The following is a 22,409-nucleotide window of genomic DNA, read 5'->3' on the forward strand; positions in this document are numbered from 1 at the left end:
GAGGAGCGGAGGATTATGGGAACTCTAGTTCAGCAACTTTATCAGGACTTTCACATTTATAGTAAGGAACCCTAAAGAACTGAATGCATGCAATATGAATTTGTCATCGTCAAGACATTTCAAGCAATACTGAATCAAGTGGTTACAAAGCAAAAGTTACAAACCTCGCAATTGGCAATTGTGTTGTGCATGGACCAGTGTGTTTGCATTGTCAACGTAGGCAGTAACTGTACAGGAACCTTCTTGCTGGAAGAAGGGGAAAAAAATGTGAAGGCTAAACTGTGTATTTTATCAGGCAGTTCGTTTGTTTCACTCAGGACAGTTTTTCCAGATGGCATCTCTCTGAGTATGACTGGCACAAAGAATACACATCCCCTATTCCAGATAACTTGCACCCACAGTGAAGAGCCTTTTGCTACATGCACATGGCATCAGATTATCTTGACCTCGCCCACTGAAGGATACAGGGGAAAAAACTGTCATCCCTTCAAATCTTGAGGCAGAATTCAGACAGGAGTTGACAATTGATGCTGGGGAAGAAAAAGAGATCTAAGGGTGTTCTACAGTGGTTTGATTAACATTCAAGAGGGATATTCTCCTCCTTCATCCTTGCAATTTTGTTCCCTGCGTTCTGTGGCCCCTGCCCTTCCCCTGCTGCCTTCAACTGACCTAGCAGTAGAGTATTGGACTGGGGAGGGTTGGTCTTCACGCTGAGGGCTTGGAGCAACTGCATCCTCGTGCTTCACTGGGGTGACTGGGACTTTGTGCCCTGCTACTGGGTTGGGGTGCCCAGGGCTTTGTACCAGGGTGAAATGCTCCTGGTTTGGACCGGATCATGTGATCCGGTAGCGATGGGAGCAGGTAGTTCGGAGAACCGGTAGAAAAATCCCTGCGCCCCCACCACCGCCCATGCCTTGCTGTTCCACTTCTCTGTCCCTGAAGTTCTCGGTGGTGATATGGCTGCAAATGGCCTTAAATGACTGCCGCGGTGCTTCAAAGGGCTGCACTACAGCTGATCAGCACTGTAGGTGGCTGGTAGACTGGTGCCTCTATTTTTAAAGAAGATAGACCGGTGCCTCCCAAAAAAAGGCAATTGCTAGACTGGTGCCTCTATTTTTAAAGAAGTGCACTCCCAAGTTTTGTATACTTTATTATTTTTATTAATTATTATTATTGGCCATGCCCATTCAGTCACCTGACCACCAAGCCACGCCCACCAATTAAGCCACGCCCACAGAACTGGTAGGAAAATTTTTTAGATTTCACCCCTGCTTTGTACTGTGCTGCATTTCTAGGTTGGGGTGGATGAGGCTTTGTGCTGTGCTGCTGTGGCTTGTGCACCTTCTGGTGTCCAATAGCAGCCACTGCAATCCTGGATCTGTTTTGACTTCCCGTTGGCTTCCCCATTGCTTTTATTTGTTGCAAGATGACAGGAAATTGCAAGAAACCCATAGCTTAATCACCTGTGATTCTTGCTTAACAACAGCAGTCCTGGTTGTATATTTATATTTGTATACATGTAGCATTTAAAATTAAGCAAGGATGGCTGTGCTGTATGTCCTTTTCTTTTAACAAACTGAGTATTTTAAACTTGCTAATCCTGACAAGGTCCATATTGCTGATGCTGATCTATCTCAAAGGAAGTAATGGAATATTTTTCCATTATTTGTATTTCTCTGTGTTTTTCCAGGTCTTACTATAGTAAATGGAGAGCGAGAGAGGAAGGGAGGGAGGAAGGAAGGGAGGGAAGGAGAGAGATAATCTCTATCTATCTATCATCAATCCATCATCCATCCATCTCTCTCCCTCCCTTCCTCCATCCATCCATCCATCCATCCATCTATCTATCATCTATCGCAATAGCACTTAGACTTATATACCACTTCACAGTGCTTTACAGCCCTCTCTAAGCGGTTTACAGAGTCAGCATATTGCCCCCAACAATCTGGGCCCTCATTTTATCCACCTCGGAAGGATAGTAGGCTGAGTCAACCTTGAGCCTGGTGAGATTTGAACTGCCAAATTGCAGTCAGTCGGCAGTCAACAGAAGTAACCTGCAGTACTGCACTCTAACCACCGTGGCTCATCTATCTATCTATCTATCTATCTATCTATCTATCTATCTATCTATCTATCTATCATCTATCTATCTATCTATCCATCATCTATCTATCTATCTATCCATCCATCCATCCATCCATCCATCCATCCATCCATCCATCCATCCATCCATCCATCCATCCATCCATCCATCTATCTATCTATCTATCTATCTATCTATCTATCTATCTATCTATCTATCTATCTATCTATCTATCTATCTTTTATCTACCTAGCCTAGGAATATGATATAAAAGAAATTCACTTACACCTTCAGGAAGGTGTCTACATGCTGGGCTCAAATCTAGAAATTCATTCTTGGAACAATTTGTTTCTTTTATCGAATATTCCAACTGGTAATTCCATCCATTAACCACCTGCAAGAAATTTAAGAGAAGTTGCACAGAACAAGTATCTTGTTAAGAGAAAAGAAATCACAATGGTACCTTGGGACTTAATTGCTTTGTAACTCATTGAATTTGGTACTCAATGCATTTTGACGAGAAAATTTTGTCCCGGTACTTGACATTTGTTTGGTACTCAACGTGGAAGCTAGAATTTGTTAGTCATGCAGTAACTCACTCTGTGCGTATCTCCTTGCAGTTTTATCTTAGCATCTGTGATCATGTTGTGTATTTTTGTGCTTCTTTTCCTCATCAGTACAAGTGAATAGATTAGAGCTAGAAGGGACCTTGGAGGTCTTCTAGTCCAGCCTCCTGCTCAAGCAGGAGACCCTATACCATTTCAGATAAGTCACTGTCTAGTCTTTTCTTAAAAGCCTCCAGTGAGGGAGCAGCCATGATATTTGAAGGCAAGCTTGCCTGTACACCGCCCTGAGTCCTTCGGGAGAAGGGCGGTATAAAAATCAAATAAATAAAAAAATAAATAAAAGCTGTTCCACTGGTTAGTTGTCCTCACTGTTAGGAAGTTTCTCCTTAATTCCAGGTTGCTTCTCTCCTTTGATTAGTTTCCATCCATTGTTTTGTGTCCTGCCTTCTGGTGCTTTGGAGAATAATTTGACCCCTTCTTCTTTGTGGCAGCCCATAAGCACAGGTAAAGTGAAGTTTCTATTTTATTTAATCTAAGTATTTATTGCGAATGAAGGTGAATATACGCATCCCAGGATAATGTTGCAAGGTCTAATCTGGGTTGGTCATCGGGCCCAGAGGTTTTGTCTTCTGAGCTTTCAGACTTGGGCTGGAGCCCATCCTCAAGGAACTCACCCCTAGCAGAGTGTGTGCTGTTTTGTGTGTGGTTTTTATATTGCCAGTCCTATGTGGCTTTTTAGATGTACGGCATCCAGTTTTGGTCCCCACACTATAAAAAAGATGTTCTAGAAAAAGTGTAGAGAAGAGCAACCAGGATGATGAGGGGACTGGAGGCTAACACATACGATGAACGGTTACAGGAACTGGGCCTGGCTAGTCTAGTGAAGAGAAGGACCAGGGGACACTTGATAGCAGTCTTCCGATACTTGAGGGGCTGCCATAGAGAGGAGGGGGGTCAAGCTATTTTCTAAAGCACCTGAAGGCCAGACAAGGAATAATGGAGGGAAACTGATCAAGGAGAGATTCAACCTAGAAATGAGGAGGAACTGTCTGACAGTGAGAACAATCAACCCATGGAACAGAAGTTGTCTTTGGAAGTTGTGGGAGCTTCATCACTGGAGGCTTTCAAGAAAAGATTGGACTGCCATTGTCAGAAAAAGTATAGGGTCTCCTGCTTAAGTAAGGTGGGTGGGCTGGACTAGATGACCTATAAGGTCCCTTCCAACTCTGTTAATCTGTTATCTATTATGTTGATTGGGATGTGTTGATGGCTGGCTTTTCAGTCATCTTTATTGATTTTTAGGTTTCTCATGTAAAGTAATGATATACAACCCTATCTTTTTATGTATTGCCTTAAAATGTGCATTGGTTTTGGTGTGGAAATGCATGATATTTATTTATATTATTCCTTGTGGGAAAAATTTGCTCATTACTCATCATTTTTGGTATTCATTGCACTTCCCGGAACCAATTAATGACAAGTACCGAGTTTAAATAAAACCACACAGACTATTATCAGAATTAAATTTATACTTTGTGTGTTTTACCAACATCTGTTTTTTTTTTTAAACAAATTAAGGTTTCACAAACATACACAAGGGGAGGACATTCCACATTTTCAGATTTAACTATAAATCCATCCAAATCACCTAATTCTGGAAAGTTAAGATGGGGAATTATTGCAACATATACCAACCAATATATACCATATACCAACATATTGCAACATATACCAACATATACCACTGTGAGGGATGCAGTGGCTCAGTGGCTAAGACGCTGAGCTTTTCGATCGAAAGGTCGGCAGTTCATCGGTTCAAATCCCTAGTGCTGCGGGGTGAGCTCCTGTTATTTGTCCCAGCTTCTGCCAACAGTTCAAAAGCACGTAAAAAATGCAAGTAGAAAAATAGGGACCACCTTTGGTGGGAAGGTAACAGCGTTCCGTGCGCCTTTGGCATTGAGTCATGCCGGCCACATGGCCACGGAGATGTCTTTGGACAGCGCTGGCTCTTCGGCTTTGAAATGGAGATGAGCACTGCCCCCTAGAGTCAGCAACGACTAGCACGTATGTGCGAGGGGAACCTTTACCTTTACCTTATACCAACCTGACGGGTCGCTTTTTTCACTTCTCTAACTTCGTATAAGTTCGATTGTTGACTCTCATTGTTAAATTGCCGTATAGTGAATCTCACAACAGGAAGCACTTCCAAACTCTTAGGGTCTATGGGATGCCAGCAACCCAGGCAATTTGCAAGAGACTGTGCTACATTCTCCTGCCCTGGAAGCAAGTCAACCACTAATAAGAAAAAACAAAGGTAAAGAAATTAAAAGTGGAAATAACATGGAAATTAGTGCAGTGCTCAGTACACAAACAGGTAAAGGTTAGAGATTAGAAGAAGGGATGAAAAGAGTAGGAAAGGATAAGTGATATGGGACAATTCATCTTTAGAGAAATCAGTGGTAGACAAACAATTATACTGTATGTTGCCTTTCAACACTGGGGTTTATTACATCTAATTTTTGTACCAGTGGTGGGTTTCAGCAGGTTCTGACCAGTTCTGGAGAACTGGTAGCAGAAATTTTGAGTAGTTTGAGAACTGGTAGCAAAAATTCTGACTGGCCCCGCCCCCATCTATTTTCTGCCTCCCAAGTCCCAGCTGATTGGGAGGAAATGGGGAGTTTACAGTACCTTCCCCTGGAGTGGGGTGGGAATGGAGATTTTACAGTATCCTTCCCCTGGAGTGGTGAGGGAATGGGGATTTTGCAGTCTCTTTCCCCTGCCACGCCCACCAAGCCATGCCATGCCCACCAAACCACCCCACAGAACCGGTAGTAAAAAAATCTGAAACCCACCACTGCTTTGCACATATGGTAGTTTCTACCTACTGTACATCTAAATAAAAGTGAGATCTAATCCCAGCCTACGAACAATATATACATTTGGCTCTTATAGTCTTGCTGAACAAAAATGACACATAGCATCTTACTCAATGGTTCTATATAGTTCGGGTGAATTGGTAGCGGTGGCTGCGGGTGGCTCCACCCACGTGCCCGGACATAATCACATCCCATTTATCCAAGTTTTGACGTTCTGCGCATGTGCGGAAGGCCCTGCACATGTGCGAAGGTGGCGCATGCGAGTGAAACGAGTGCGTATGCGCGATCACATTTGCGAACTAGTAGCGAAGGTAAGTGAATACCACCCCTGACCTTACACTGCCCTAGAGTAGGGTGCTATGTGTCATTCTGGTGACCACCAAGTACTATAACTCCCAGAATTCATTTCCAGAATTCTTCCGGCTATAAATTCTGGGAGTTGTGATTGCAACATACTGCATCAGGAAGGAATGAGTTGGACGAAGATGAACGAGTTGATGAAAATATACACTAAATGAGAAACACATAGTGGGCCTCCCAAGGCTATCTGTGGGCTAAAAAGGAAACTCCAGAAACCAGATAATTGCATAGATTGTGAGGATCTAAGTGACAGTAAGGTGGGAGACGTGCTATGCTTCAAACGTTGCTGCAAAATTAAACTTTTTTCCCTACTACATTGTAGTATCAGGGTTGAACCATGAACTTGTTCAAATTCAGGAAAACCACGTATCAACTATGCTACAGAACAGAGGTCTCCAACCTTGGTCCCTTTAAGACTTGTGGACTTCAACTCCCAGAGTCCCTCAGCCAGCAAAGCTGGCTGAGGAATTCTGGGAGTTGAAGTCCACAAGTCTAAAAGGGACCAAGGTTGGAGACCTCTGCTATAGAATTAATCAATGATCAAATCTCTACTAGAGTTGAAGGGAAGGCATGTGAGAAGATACCCTAATTGTCCTTTTTAATATATATATATATATATATATATTAAATAGGCAGAGGTGCATTTTTTGGGGGGGTCATTTTTTGAATGTTAACACAATATTGAAAACAGAGTATCCTGGCCACTGAATGCTGCTGACAGCTAGGTGTCACCATTACATTGTGAACATGTTTTAAACCACAAAGATTTTTTTTTAAAAAAACAACCCTGCCTTTTTATTTTAAAAAATTTAGTTCAGTGATGTCTCTTAACAATCTGAGATGCACCCGTACAGACATTTTGCACAGGGATTGCCGGAGAAGGACGAACTCTTGTGACTGAATTCACCGACATATATTACAAATCCTTAGAACTGAGAGATGGAAAGAAACAGAACAATGGAGTTGGAAGCGACCTTGAAGGTCTTCTAGTCCAATCCTCTGCTCGGGCTGGAGCCTACATCATTTGTAACAAACAGTTGTCCAATCTCTTCTTAAAAATCTCCAGTGTTGGAGTGTCCACAACTTCTGGAGGCAAGTTGTCCCACTGATTAATTTTTTTTATTTATTTACTTTGTCAAGTACATATTAGATAATATATGTAGGTATAAGCATGAATTGAATACATAAAATGAATACAATTAAAGGGAACATTAGGACAGGGACGGTAGGCACGCTGGTGCTCTTATGCACACCCCTTACAGACCTCATAGGAATGGGGTGAGGTCAACAGTAGACAGTCTTAGGTTAAAGTTTTGGGGATTTTGGGATGAAACCACGGAGTCTGGTAGTGCATTCCAGGCATTAGCAACTCTGTTACTGAAGTCATATTTTCTACAATCAAGATTGGAGTGGTTCACTTTAAGTTTGAATCTATTGTGTGCTCGTGTATTGTTGTAGTTGAAGCTGAAATAGTCTTCAACAGGAAGGACATTGTAGCCGATGATTTTATGAGTTATGGTCAGGTCATGCCGAAGGCGGTGTAGTTCTAAATTTTCTAAACCCAGAATTTCAAATCTGGTGGCATAAGGTATTTTGTTGCGATCAGAGGAGTGGAGGACTCTTCTTGTGAAATATTTCTGGACACGCTCAATTGTATTAATTGATGTTAACTGTTGCGTATTCTGCCGCGCCAGGACAAAGCAACTCAGAAACGCCTCCCATTGGCTGAGGCATGACAGCTCTGCTGGAGGGAAAATTAAGCACCCGCTATTGGTCAGCCCGTTTGACAGCTGCTATATAAATAGCAGCCTGCCTGTGTGTGGCCTGTTGCGAGTTCTGATCAGATGTTTGCTTGTTAGTGATTCCTGATTAAATGTGTTAGCCTTCAACCGTCTGTGCCTCAGTCTATACACCCCCTTTGTCCTCCCGGAGAAGAACATTAATAGATGTTAAAATTTTTACGCTGAACTTGTAAGTCCCTTCTTAGACCGGGATTCCGTATGCACAGTCACTCATGCCCTCGTCACTTCCCGCCTAAACTACTGCAACACTCTCTACATGGGGCTCCCCTTGAAGAGCACCCGGAAGCTCCAACTGGTCCAGAATGCGGCTGCGCGGGTGATAGAGGGAGCAACTCGAGGCTCCCATGTAACACCTCTCCTGCGCAAGCTGCACTGGCTTCCGGTGGTCTTCCGGGTGCAATTCAAGGTGCTGGTTACCACCTTTAAAGCGCTCCATGGCATAGGACTGGGTTATTTACAGGACCGCCTGCTGCTACCAATTGCCTCCCATCGACCAGTGTGCTCCCATAGGGAGGGTCTCCTCAGGGTGCCGTCGGTCAGACAATGTCGACTGGCGACCCCCAGTGGGAGGGCCTTCTCCGTGGGGGCCCCTGCCCTCTGGAACGAGCTGCCTCCAGGGATACGTCAACTTTCCGACCTCTGGACCTTCCGACGCGAGCTGAAGACATTTTTGTTCCATCGCGCAGGGCTGGCCTAACAGTTTTAATGGGGGTTTTCTATTAGAGTTTTAGTTCTTCTTAGCCAAATTGAATTAGTTTTTTAAAAAATGTTTTTAATTTTTGTGATTGTTGTTTTATTTGGCTGTAAACTGCCCTGAGTCCTTCGGGAGAAGGGCGGTATATAAATTAAAATAATAAATAAATAAATAAATAAATAAATAAATAAATAAATAAATAAGAACTGCACTGAGAACCATTTGGCCGTTTAGCGTTGTCTAAAGATTAAAAAACCCCAAACTGTTTCCCCCCCCTACACGTTCTACTTCAACAATACGCAATTCCTTATTTGGCAAGTGACAAATCCACTTCTTAAAAGTCACCTGGCCCACAATGTACTGAGTTACACAACGGAAAACGAAGGTTGAGTTACTCTAGTATCGCCCTTTCCTGATTTTTTTTCCCTTTCACAAGTATTGATTTAAATCTGATCACTCATTTTTCCGCCCTCCATAATCATCAAGAGTAGGATAGGAAACTGGTGGTATTTTTTTTAATTAAAAAAATGCTAACTTAAAATTTACTCACCTGGGCCAAATTGGCAATTCTGTGATATTGACTCTTGTGAGTCAATATCAATGTCAGCTGTACAGTTTCCATAATCCTGTGACAGAAGAAGAAAAAAAAGAGACATCAGTTGAGCTCTTATGTGTTCAATGGGACATCACAGGAGTTGTCAGGAGCTGTGTACGTTCACTTTCCACTGTTAAGAAATAGAATGTAGATGAATGTAGATGAAATAAAGGAAGATAGATAATATAAAAGCAGAATAAGATAGAATTAAAATATGTATAAATAGTAAGAAAGGACCACTTCGAATGGCTGATAAGAAATAGTGATATGTATATAAATGTTGTATGTTTGCCTTGTGTTTTAATGTGTTCAAAATTAAAAAAAAACTTTTTATAAAAAAGAAAAAAAAAGAAAGAAATAGAACTCATCCAGTGGTGGGATTCAGCCGGTTCAGGCTGGTTCGGGCCGGTTTGGGAGAACCGGTAGTTAAATTGCTGGCTGGCCCCTCCTCTCCCCACCCCTTCCAGGAGTCCCCATGTGCCCTATTTTGGCTCCCAAGTAACTGCAGGGAGGCCTCCTAGGCCTCTGGTGGCGCAACAGGCTAATGCAGCCTATTATTAACAGCAACTGCTTGCAATATTGCAGGTTCAAGTCCCACCAGGCCCAAGGTTGACTCAGCCTTCCATCCTTTATAAGGTAGGTAAAATGAGGACCCAGATTGTTGGGGGGCAATAAGTTGACTTTGTATAGTATACAAATGGATGAAGACTATTGCTTGACATAGTGTAAGCCGCCCTGAGTCTTCGGAGAAGGGCGGGATATAAATGCAAAAAAAAAAAAAAAAAATGGAGCATGAGCCCCTCCGCAGCCCGTTTTCACTCCCAGGAGGCTTCAGGGAGGCCTACTAGGCCCAAAACGGGGCATGACAGTGCATCGCCCCCCTGTGGCCCATTTTTGCTCCCAGGAGGGTGCAGGAGGCCGAGAGCTGCCTGTCACACACCCCTGGCCACGCCCACCATGGCCACGCCTACCCTGCCGATCATTAGGGCAGAGAACCGGTTGTTAAATTATTTGAATCCCACCACTGCACTCATCACATTTCATAGCTTTTTGATATTGTTTGATAATCAGTCCAGGGGTTGTTAGTGAGACCTTTGCTGCCTGTACTTAAAATACAGGTAGTCCTTGACTTACGACCACAACTGAGCCCAAAATTTCTTGTTGTTAAGTGAGACATTTGTTAAGTTAGTTTTGCCCCATTTATGACCTTTTTTGCCTCAGATGTTAAGTGAAGCACTGCAGTTGATAACAATGGTGGGTTTCAAATTTTTTTACACTGGTTCTGTAAGGTGGTTTGGTGGGCATGGCATGGCTTGGTGGGCCTGGCAGGGGAAGGATACTGTAAAATCTCTATTCCCTCCCCAATCCAGGGGGAGGGTACTGCAAAATCCCCATTTCCTCCCTATCAGCTGGGACTTGGAGGCAGAAAATAGATGGGGGCGGGGCCAGTCAGAATTTTTACTACTGGTTCTCCAGAACTGGTCAAAACCTCCTGAAACCCACCTCTGTTTGATAAGTTAGTAACCCGGTTATTAAGTAAATCTGGCTTCCCTACATCGACTTTACTGTCGGAAGGTTGCGAAAGGTGATCACATGATCTTGGGACACAGCAATGGTCATAAATACATCTGAATTTTGATCACATGATCATGGGGATGCTGGAAAGGTCATAACTGTGAAAAACGGTCATGTCACTTTTTTTCAATGCAGTTGTAACTTTTACCGGTCACTGTTAAGAATCGAGGACTTTTGTTGTAAGTTGAGGACATTCTGTATTGCAGTTAAGATCCTATATTTTTTTATTATGTGTGATGGAACGCATGCAGGAAGGTCTTTGGGGAGACGAATAAGCATCGTATTTTCTCAGTTGGGTAGATGGTAATCTTCATTTGTTATCATATCATTTGGCTGTGCCTAGTGGGATAGATAGATAAATAGATAGATAGATAGATAGATAGATAGATAGATAGATAGATAGATAGACAGGATAGATAGATAGATAGATGAAAGAGTTTAAATAAAAAATCTCCTAATGGAATTCTAACTCAATAACTTTCAACCTCGTCTGAAGTCACCCCTCATCCTGGATTCCAGCCAAGGTAAGACATCTAAATTTTCCCCACCGAAATCCGATAGAAATATCTTCTTCCTTTCTATTGGCCTTTAAGGGTCAGGTGACACCACCTGGGCACAGAAGGTGGGGTTGATTTTTAAGGGGCCAACTGTTCCCCTTAACAGTCACATGACGATATAGGCCAAATTGGCGGCTTTGAGGAATATGGGCTTCCGCTCCCAGAATTCCTCAGCTAGCCTATTAGCTAGAAGTCCACATGCCTTAAAACGGCCAAGAAATCCACCTAACAGTACCCAACCTTGAGGCTGGCTTCCAAAATGCAGTTTCTCCACAAGTCTATTTTAATGGCATTTTTGGTCTCGTTGCATATGGTGATCCTGGCAGCCCTGTACACTGTACCCCTCTCTTTTTCTTCTTGCTCTCCCCCATAAACCTCTTCCTGGTCACTTCAAAGGCGGAAGAATGAATACTTACTCCTTCCGGGGTCTCTAAAAAATCACAGTTTTGCCAAGGCTTGTCCGCAGCAATTGGACACGCGGTTTCTCTCACTTGGTAGATGACGTGGAATTTTTTCCCAGGACCTGCCTGAAAAGAGTGTTTACATGAGTGCTGTTGCAATTTCATTTATTTATTGAATAAATCGATACACCCCCCCCATCTCGAATGCATGATTCTGAGTTAAAACAACACAGGAATAAAGTGAATATAAGTAATATAATTTATCCCAAAGTTGCATTCTCATTTTGATGGCCAATCTACCTGTAATGGCCCATGTCCTAGTAATGAAAAAAATCTGCCAATGTTCTTCTGTGTTTCTACAGCATGTCATGCTCCAAAGAATCTCAAAGAAATACTTAAAAGTTATATCATCACAGGCAACCATTCACTTAGCAGCGGTCTGAAGCACGGGTGAAATCTAAAAATTTTCCCTACCGGTTTTGTGGGTGTGGCTTGGTGGTCATGTGACCAGGTGGGAGTGGCCAAGTCAATGTTGCTCACATCAAGGGGTGTCTCGCCTGGCCCCTCCCCTCCCAACCATTTGTTGTCACACCCAGCCTCAAAGTATCTATAGTTCTGTAAAAATGTTGTTCACCATTTTTCAACTTTATTATCTACATACTATAGATGGTAGACAGTTTTTGGTTAAAGCTTTGGGGATTTTGGGAAGAGACCACAGAGCCAGGTAGTGTGTTCAAAGTATTAACAACTCTGTTACTGAAGTCATATTTTCTGTAATCAAGATTGGAGCGGTTAACATTAAGTTTAAATCTATTGTGCGCTCGTGTATTGTTACAACTGAAGTAGTCTTCAACAGGAAGGACATTGTGATAGATGATTCTGTGAGTTAAACTCAGGTCGTGTCGAAGGCGGCGGAGTTCTAAGTTTTCTAAACCCAGGATTTCAAGTCTGGTGGCATAAGGTATTTTGTTGTATTCAGAGGAGTGGAGAACTCTTCTTGTAAAATATTTCTGGACACGTTCAATTGTATTGATGTCTGAAATGTGGTATGGGTTCCAGACAGGTGAGCTGTATTCAAGAATTGGTCTAGCAAATGTTTTATATGCTCTGGTTAGTAGTGTAGTATTTCTGGAGAAGAAGCTACGCAAGATTAGGTTTACAACTCTTAAAGCCTTTTTTTGCAATTTAATTGCAGTGGGCTTTGGCACTTAGATCATTTGATATGAAAACTCCAAGGTCTTTAACAGTAATGTCCATCGAGCTTGTATTTAGTGTTTAGATTCTTTTTTCCAATGTGTAAGACAGAGCATTTGCTGGTTGAGATTTGGAGTTGCCAAGTTTTTGACCATTCTGACACAAAGTCAAGGTCTTTTTGAAGGGTTAGCTGTATTGTTGGTGGTGTTAAATAGTTTGACATCGTCAGCGAAGAGAACACAATTACTTATAATATGGTCACAGAGATCATTAATGTATAATATGAAGAGTGTTGGTCCAAGAACGCTGCTTTGGGGAACGCCGCTATTGACAGGAACAGGATTTGATAGAGCACTGCCAATTTTGACCACTTGTTGTCTGTTTGACAGGAAAGCAGTTATCCAATTGTGGAGGGGTCCTGAGATGCCATAGGATTTTAGTTTTAGGAGAAGTTTACCATGTACCACTGAGTCAAAAGCTTTGCTTTTTTTTTTTTTTTGTACTTTCATGGACCACTGAAAGGAGGAAATGGCTCACATGCTTTGCCCAAGAGTGTGATAGGCAACAGGCTTTTAAGGGGCTGCCAGAAAGAAGGTGGGGGAGGGGGCAATGTATTTTCCAAAGCACCAGAAGGCAAAACAAGAAGCAATGGATGGAAACTGAAGAAACGGAGAAGCAACCTAAAACTAAGAATAAACTTCCTGATAGTGAGAACAATTAACCAGTGGAACTGCTTCACTAGAAAGGGCTTTCTTTTGCTCCAAAAGAAAATCAGAATACAGAACTGGAAAAGCCTCCATAGGAAGAAGCTTTTTCGTTCTGCTGTGGAAGAAAAATAGAAGACAGAGAAATCTTCCCTGGACGAGGCTCTCTGCTTTTGCTTAGGAGAAAGCAAAAGGCAGTTTCTTTTGAGGCAGTTTCTCAATTCAGGCAAGGTGGTTTGCAGCTTTGCAACATTGTAAGGAGGTGATAATTGCTCTTGGCTGAATGCCCAGACATCTCATTATTTATTTATTTATTTATTTATTTATTTATTTATTTATTTTGTCACAACATCATACAAAAAGTTAAAGCTAGTATCCTTTCCCTTCTTGGGGGTGGGGGAGGGGGAAGGAAAAAAAGCTGCAGAAAATATCCCTTTATTTTTCTAGCTGAGGGCAAATGAGACTAAGACTCATTTGCTGTTTCTTAGCTCAGCTGAGGCAGCAATGCTCTGCCGTGCGAATCAGCTGAGCTAATAAACAACAAAATATAGAAAAGGTGAGAGGAGGGGGAAGGCAGGTGGGCGAGGCCAATCAAAATTTTCCTTACCGGTTCTCCGAACCACTCAACATTTTCCCTACCCGAACGGCAGAACCGGTCTGAACTGGTAGCATTTCACCCCTGGTTTGAAGTTACAATGGCATTGAAAAAGTGACTTCCAACTGGTAACTCATGCTTATGACTATCACAACATCATCATAGTTGTGTGATCAAAATTTGGGCGCTTTGGCAACTAGCATGTATATATCATATCATCTTGGGCTGATGTGATCATCATTTTTTGACCTTCCTAGCTGACTTCTAACAAGCAACGTCAGTGTGTGTGTGTGTGTGTGTGTGTGTGTGCATGTGTGTGCTAGATTTGCTTAATGACTGCAGTGATTCGCTTAACAACCATGTGCAAAAAAGTTTGTAAAATCGGGTATGACTATCTTTTTTAAAAAGTAAATGTTTTTATTTTCTATTTATTACATTTCTTAGGGCTTAATAAACATCGTGTTGTCTGGGTATTTAAATTGCTTAACAGTACAAATTCCCTTCTTATTTTCCACCCTTTTTTCCCAACTAATGGTCAAATAAGACCCATGTTTGATAATATTCTGGGTCTTCTTTCTGTTTGATTTTTAATGTACCATAAGTCTATCCATTTCTGCACAATCTAATATCTTCTTCATTATCTCTTCATCTGATGCCATAATGTGGTTGTAAGTTGAGGATTGGTAATGGGCTTTGTATAGAGCTGGGAAGCACTTTGGATTCAGAGAAGAAAATTGTTTTCCTAGGACTGTGTGAGCACCCTCCCCTGCTGCAACGTGAGCACAGAAAAAGACCCATTTGATTTAGAAAATTGCCCACAGTGGCTCTATGTCTGCACCCACAACGTCTCAGGACTTCTGCCCCTTGAAATCCAAGCAAACCTTCATTCCCTAAATATTATATACCTGTAGGGTGGGGACGTGGTGGCTCAGTGGTTAAGGACACTGAACTTGTCAGGTTCGAGACCTGAGCGCCTTGCAACGGGCGAGCTCCTGTTACTTGCTCCAGCTCCAGTAACTGCCCACCTAGCAGTTGGAAAGTATGCAAAATGCAAGTAGATCAATAGGTGCCCCTTTGGTGGGAAAAATAACAGTGTTTTGTGTTTTGTCCCCATGTTGTGGGTTGCAGGATATTGTCATACTAGCCATATGACCCTGGAGCTAAGAAACAAAGATGAGCACTACCCCAAAGATAACTCAAAGATGAGTTAGATACGACGGGACAGGCAAATCTTTACCTTTATATCTGTAGGATCCTAGATTTAAAATTGTTCTTCAGCTTTAATTAAGGAAACCCTTACTTTGGTTGACTATCCTTCCAAAGAAAACAACAATGGCAGCAAAAGCAGTTTAGTGCTAGCTCTCTTGATGATCTGCTGTTTTTCTCAGAGTGGAAATGTTTTATTTTTACAACTCCCACGTAGGTAGAACTGCTACAGTCCAAACAGAAGATTTTTACACCTTAATTGCTGCTTTGGAGACAAAAATGCATGCTGGCTCAGGGAATTCTGGGAGTCCAAATCCGACCTCTTAAAGTTGTCAAGATGGAGAAATCTGGATGGACTCGTCTGAAAGCTAACTAACTTTGCAATTATCATGCCAATTAAAAACATTATCGGAGTCAAAATCCTTGCGTCTGTTGTGCTGGAAAACAGTCCTTTAAATTTTAAGAGGATTATGAAGGCAAATCAAGTTGAAATCCAAAGCAAACTTTCGGTAAATGTGTAACTGATCTAATATTTAACCTCTGTAAACATCGCCTGATTTTTTGCCTGGACATCATAAATGTCGGAGGTAAGAATGCTTTAATCCAAAGATAAACGGCATGACTCCATTTTGCCCACTGAGTACAATCCCAAGGACTGAGCCACAGAAAGGGGGAAGTACTGGAGTGGGACCAGGGCAAAAATAATATTGGATTAAATTTAAGTTAAATTGTTGTTAGTTGCGAAGTCTTGTCCAACCCATCACGACCCCATGGACAACATTCCTCCAGGCCTTCCTGTCCTCTACCATCCTCTGGAGTCCATTTAAACTCATGCCGACTGCTTCAGTGACTCCATCCAGCCACCTCGTTCTCTGTCGTCCCTTTCTTCTTTTGCCCTCAATCGTTCCCAGCATTAGGCTCCAGGGAGTCCTTCCTTCTCATTAGGTGGTCAAAGTATTTGAGTTTCCAGGGAGTCCTTCCTTCTCATTAGGTGGTCAAAGTATTTGAGTTTCCTCTTCAGGACCTGGCCTTCTAAAGAGCAGTCAGAGTTGATCTCTAGGATTGACTTGTTTGTTCGCCTTGCAGTTCAAAGGACTCACAGGAGTCTTCTCCAGCACCAGAGTTCAAAGGCCTCCATTCTTTGGCGCTCAGCCTTCCTTATGGTCCAACTTCTACAGCCATACATGGCAACTGGGAAAACCATAGCCTTGACTATACGCCCTTTTGTTGGCAGGGTGATGTCTCTGCTTTTTAGTACGCTGTCTAGATTTGCCATAGCTTTCCTCCCCAGGAGCAAGTGTCTTTTATTTTCTTGGCTGCAGTCCCCATCTGCGGTGATCTTGGAGCCCAGGAAAATAAAATCTGTCACTACCTCCATTTCTTCCCCATCTATCTGCCGGGAATTGAGAGGGATGGATTCCATGATTTTAGTTTTCTTAATGTTGAGTTTCAAGCCAACTTTAAATTAGATCTATGCAACTCCTCTGATCCATCCCCATTTTTATGCCTAGATACATGAACTCCGGTTTATCATGTTGAGCTACTTCTCACAATATCCTAAACCACAAATAATTCAATCTCAGTTTGGCTTTGTTTGCCATCCAATTGGATTTCATGGATAGCTACATAAGAAGTAATAATGTTGGATGGTTTATTGCAGTGATGGTGAACCAGTGGTGGGTTTCTATCGGTTTGCCCTGGTTCAGGCAAACCAGTAGTGGCGGCGTCGGGAGGCTCTGCCCACTTGCTTGGACATCATCACGGACGCTCTGCGCATGCACAGAAATGCTGCGCGCGAGTGAAGCAAGCACGTGTGCTCCCGATTCCGAACTGGTAGCGAAGGTAAGTGGAACCCACTACTGTGGTGAACCTATGACAACAATGTCAAAAGTCACATGCCACAAAGTGTTTGCCAATGCCCAACAGCTATTCTTGAAAGCATGCTCCACACTCTTGCGATTTCGGGAGGTTGTAGGGCCATGTGAGAATGAGGTCTGCTCCTGTATAGTTTTGGGAGGCGGTGCTCATATACGTTTCAAAGCCGAAAAGCCAGCGCTGTCTGAAGATGTCTCTATGGTCATGTGGCTGGCATGACTAAACGCCAAAGGCGCAAGGAACGCTGTTACCTTCCCACCAAAGGTGGTCCCTATTTTTCTACTTGCATTTTTTACGTGCTTTCGAAACTGCTAGGTTAGCAGAAGCTGGGACAAGTAACGGGAGCTCACCCCTTACACGGCGCTAGGGATTCGAACTGCTGAACTGCTGACCTTTCGATCGACAAGCTCACCTGTTTTAGCCATTGAGCCACCGCATCCCCTTATCCATTTATTTTTATCATATTTGAGAACAGCCCATCTCACAGAAATAGGGAGGTTTGTTTGCTGCCTTGAGTCATTTATAAAAAATAATAAAGGCAGGAAAAATATTTTAAAAAATAAAATCCCTTCACTTCCAACTCCCAGTTTATGCCTGCCAGACTCTTCCAAGTGAGCCTTGGCAGTGAATGATAGTCTATTAATAATATGTGGATGCAAACAAACACCTAATGCAAAAAACAAAAAACAAAATCTATATGAAAGAATAAACCAGAGATATTTGACAGTGACAGATTTCCTGAAGTGACCTTAGGTAGGATTGGGATGGAAAAGAATTAAGAGTTATGAAGGATATTTTTTTAGATCAGAGCATTCTTCTCCCCCCACAAAAAAAATAAATAACTTTTCACAGAAATGTTCGGCTCAATTGTGGGTTGTAAGTCAAGGAGTACCTGTATCTTCATATTGATGTGAAAAGTCATCAGGACCTGAGTTAAACTTTTTTTTTTTAATTTCGTTTTGTCACAACAGTATACAAACATCGACATAAAACAACAACACATCATATAAGAAAAATATATATATATATAAGCAAAAGAATGTAATAACTATGTTAATTTGATATAATGAAAAGGAACAATAGGACAGGAACGGTAGGCACATTTGTGCTCTTATGCACGCCCCTTATAGTCCTCTTAGGAATGGGGTGAGGTCAAAAGTAGACAGTTTTTGATTGAAGATTTTGGGATTTTGAGTAGAGACTATAGAGTCAGGTAGTGAGTTCCAAGCGTTAACAACTCTGTTACAGAAGTCATATTTTCTGCAATCAAGTTTGAAGCGGTTAACATTAAGTTTGAATCTATTGTTTGCTCTTGTATTATTGTGACTGAAGCTGAAGTAGTCTTTTACAGGAAGGATATTGCAATAAATGATTCTGTGTGTTAAACACAGGTCATGTTGGAGTCGGCGGAGTTCTAAGTTTTTTAATCCCAGGATTTCAAGTCTGGTGGCATAAGGTATTTTGTTGTTTATGGAGGAGCGAAGAACTCATCTAGTAAAATATTTCTGGACGCGTTCGATTGTATTAATATCAGAGATGTGGTATGAGTTCCAGATGGATGAGCTGTATTCAAGAATAGGTCTGGCAAATGTTTTGTATGCTCTGGTTAGTAGTGTAGAGTTTTTGGAAAAGAAGCTGCGTAAAATTAGGTTTACAACTCTTAGAGCCTTTTTTGCTATGTAGTTGCAGCAGGCTTTGGCATTTAGGTCATTTGATATGAAAACTCCAAGGTCTTTGACAGGGTGAGGATCATCAGTAAGGTAATGTCTGTCAAGCTTGTACTCGTTGTTTGGGTTCTTTTTTCCAATATGTAAGACTGAGCATTTGCTGGTTGAGATTTAGAGTTGCCAAGTTTTGGACCAATCGGATACAATACTCCAATACTTGGAGAGTTTACCTTACTTTAGATAAATCATCCAGTTGCGTCTATATTTAAACTGACTGAATTGTCCTGTTCCTCTGCTAACATCTCCTTTAGTGCAGAAACGTGGATCAATGTTAGCGTTACCAAAATTCAAATTTATGGAAATCCGAGTCAGACGATGTTAAATGGAAACCGCCAAACGGTTGCCTCATATTATGTCTTGCATGGCAAAGCAGCAGAATCGGGAAGGTTGCTCTCCAAAAATGTGAGACTACCGCTCCAATAATTCCCCACCCAATGTACTTGAAAGTACCACCTTACCTATGAAAGGTGTTTGGAGAACTGGAAGAATTCCCACTTCCTGAAACAAAGTCCTTGCCAATAAAATACTTGGTTGGAATGCAAAGCCCCTGACAGTTTGTGAAATTACAACGAGCTGAATCGATAGTAGCTTCAGATCAGGGGTCTCCAACCTTGGCAACTTTAAGACTTGTGGACTTCAACTCCCAGAATTCCTCAGCCAGCGGTTGGAGACTCCTGCTTTAGATTATTTTAGGAAGGGTCCGCTTTGTGTCATTAAAACGCTCGTTCAAACAGAAAGGGGCAATTTTTTTAGGGTGGGAGAAAATGGGATTGCAAAAGAGAAAAAACCAAAATCGAACAACATGACTATTTGTAATGATTTTTCTTTCTTTCTGTTAAATTGAACATTAAAATCATTCAACGTCATACAACAGTACTGGTACAACTACGAAATTCCCTTTAATTAGCTTTTTGAGGTTCTGGTTGTTACCAAATTTACTTACTATTCTGTGGGCATGAAGGACGACATTGAGAGCAAATTTATTTTCTTGGGTTCTGTCTCCATTAAGTTCTTTTATTGCTCTAGCCACAGCTTCAAAAATATCTGGATCATCACAGCTCACTTCCTCTTGGACAGGACCGGCTTGGCAAAGTCCAACAATGAGGACTAGTAGAATGAAGATTTCCATAGCCAGGAGTGACAGAAGCTTCTTTGAGCTTTTGATGAGCGTGGAAAGGAGAGAAAGAGCGTCAAGATAACTGGTGAGGTATATCTTCCTAGCAGATGCCAGAGAACTCAAAGTAAACAAAGCTGTTTCATGGCCTCAAGTCATATAAGCCGTGTAAACAACCTTTGTGGTTTATTTAAGCCCCAAACCTTTTTTTTTTTTAAAAAAAAAACCCAAGTTTATTCACCTGCAGTTCACAATGCAAGTTGGCACTTTAAAATCTCAAGGTCAGAACATACGGTTTTGACGGTAGGTCACTTTGGGTAACTTCCAAGGATATTTTCCAGAATGATAACTCAGGGGGTCTTTGACTTATGACTACAAGGGAGCCCAAAACATCTGCTTCTAAGCAGTTGCTAAGTGGAGTTTTAGCCCATTTGACAACCTTTCTTGCCGCAATAGGTTAAGTAAATCCCTCCAGTTGTTAAATTGACAACACGTGAGTCGTCTTCCTCATTGCTTGTCAGAAGGTTGCAAAAGCTGATCACGTGATCACCCTCAGGACGTTGTAAGCATCATAATATGAGTCAGTTGCCAAGTGTCTGAATTTTGATTCCGGGCCGATGAGAATGCTGCTACAGTCGTAAGTGTGAAACATGGTTATAACTTCCTTTTTTTCAGCGCCATTGTAACTTTGAATGGTCACTAAACGAACGGTTATAAGTGGAGGATTACCTGCAAGTACATTTCAAAGGGAGAAAGAGTAGAAATATAAATCTTTCCCAAGGTTTGCAACTTTTACTTCTCTGTTGCCGAGCTTGATGGGGTAATTATGGCCACAATTATAATGGAATTGCTGGGCCATCAGAAATATAATGATTTTTTTTTCTCCTCCTTTTCATCTTGCTGTTTTAAAATACTCCAAGGAAGGAAAAAATTAGTGGTTGTCTTTCTTTGCTTGCAAAAGAGTTGGAAAATTAAGTAGAGGCTGTAGGTAGGTTTCAGGAATGTATATAACAGAATTGGAAGGGACCTTGGAGGTCTTATAATAATAATAATAACAGAGTTGGAAGGGACCTTGGAGGTCTTCTAGTCCAACCCCCTGCCCAGGCAGGAAACCCTACACCATTTCAGACAAATGGTTATCCAACATTTTCTTGAAAATTTCCAGTGTTTGAGCATTTACAACTTCTGCAGGCAAGTCGTTCCACTTATTAATTGTTCTAACTGTCAGGAAATTTCTCCTTAGTTCTAAGTTGCTTCTCTCCTTGATTAGTTTCCACCCATTGCTTCTTGTTCTACCCTCAGGTGCTTTGGAGAATAGCTTGACTCCTTCTTCTTTGTGGCAACCCCTGAGATATTGGAACACTGCTATCATGTCTCCCCTAGTCCTTCTTTTTATTAAACTAGGCATACCAAGTTCTTGCAACTATTCTTCATATGGTCTTGTAGTCCAGTCTCCTGCTCAGGCAGGAAACCCTATACTATTTCAGATAAATGGTTGTCCAGTCTCTTCTTAAAAACCTCCAGTGATGGAGCACCTACAAATTCCGAAGGCCGGCCATTCCACTGATTCATTGTTCTAACTGTCAGGAAATTTCTCCTTAGTTCTAAGTTGCTTCTCTCCTTGATTAGTTTCCACCCATTGCTTTTTGTTCTACCCTCAGGTGCTTTGGAGAATAGTTTGACTCCCTCTTCTTTGTGGCAGCCCCTGAGATATTGGAAGACTGCTATCATGTCTCCCCTAGTCCTTCTTTTCATTAAAAAGAACGAACACAAACTAGAATTAGAAACTTTTTAAAGTGAAGTTGGCTTCTTAATTTTTAGGCAAGCCTTTCAGCAAAGCTGAATCTGCCATTGTAACTGTAGAGCATTGTGACTTTAGAGACAGATGGAAAATTGTATATTATATCTTTGTATTGCCTCATCTCGGGAGAAGGGCGGTCTAGAAATCTAATTAATAAATAATAAATAAATTAATAAATAAATAAATAAATCTCCTGTAGATGTATGGGCAGAAACCCTTTGCTGTACGTGGATTTTTCTTGACTTCAGATTTGTCTTCCTTTCATTATCTACAACTATTTTATGGAGAGACTCAAAAATACACCCACACAATACATTCTTTTTTCAAAGAAGAAATCAAATAGGTTTTCCAGTCAAAAGCATATCAAATCCTTGAAGCCTTTAACATATACAGTACTAGTTCAATGCTCCTTGAAGGGAAAAGATTTTTGCGAAATTTGGCATCCCAGGTTGTCACGGAATTACAATCTTCAGAATCCCTTCCATTTTACTGTGAATCATTTTCCAGTCATGTTGGGATTTACAAAATTGCAATCACGTATGAAGAAATAATCCAGCTTGTATATTACAGCTCCAGAATTATTTTGAAAAGGAATTATTCACTGCAGCAATCAAGACTGTAGTAATTTATAGGTAGTCTTCGACTTACATCCATTCCTTTAGTGACCATTTGAAGTTACAACAG

General features: G+C 41.6%; 1 protein-coding gene across 1 annotated transcript in view; it reads right to left on the bottom strand.

Annotated features, from left to right (window-relative positions):
- The window catches only part of KNG1 (kininogen 1), a 35,868-nt gene extending 15,446 nt beyond the window's left edge, over positions 1–20,422 (bottom strand). Inside the window, exons 1-7 of the mRNA XM_058187137.1 lie at positions 20,166–20,422; positions 19,754–19,967; positions 11,525–11,635; positions 8,932–9,007; positions 4,754–4,944; positions 2,370–2,477; positions 165–246 (exon numbers count right to left, since the gene is read on the bottom strand). Coding sequence (XP_058043120.1) covers positions 165–246; positions 2,370–2,477; positions 4,754–4,944; positions 8,932–9,007; positions 11,525–11,635; positions 19,754–19,939 — 754 coding nt within the window. The 5' untranslated portion in view covers positions 19,940–19,967; positions 20,166–20,422. The remainder of the gene's footprint in view (positions 1–164; positions 247–2,369; positions 2,478–4,753; positions 4,945–8,931; positions 9,008–11,524; positions 11,636–19,753; positions 19,968–20,165) is intronic.
- Between the last annotated feature and the right edge of the window lie 1,987 nt (positions 20,423–22,409).

This window comes from Ahaetulla prasina, chromosome 6, assembly GCF_028640845.1.
Source record: "Ahaetulla prasina isolate Xishuangbanna chromosome 6, ASM2864084v1, whole genome shotgun sequence".
NCBI lineage: Eukaryota > Metazoa > Chordata > Lepidosauria > Squamata > Colubridae > Ahaetulla > Ahaetulla prasina.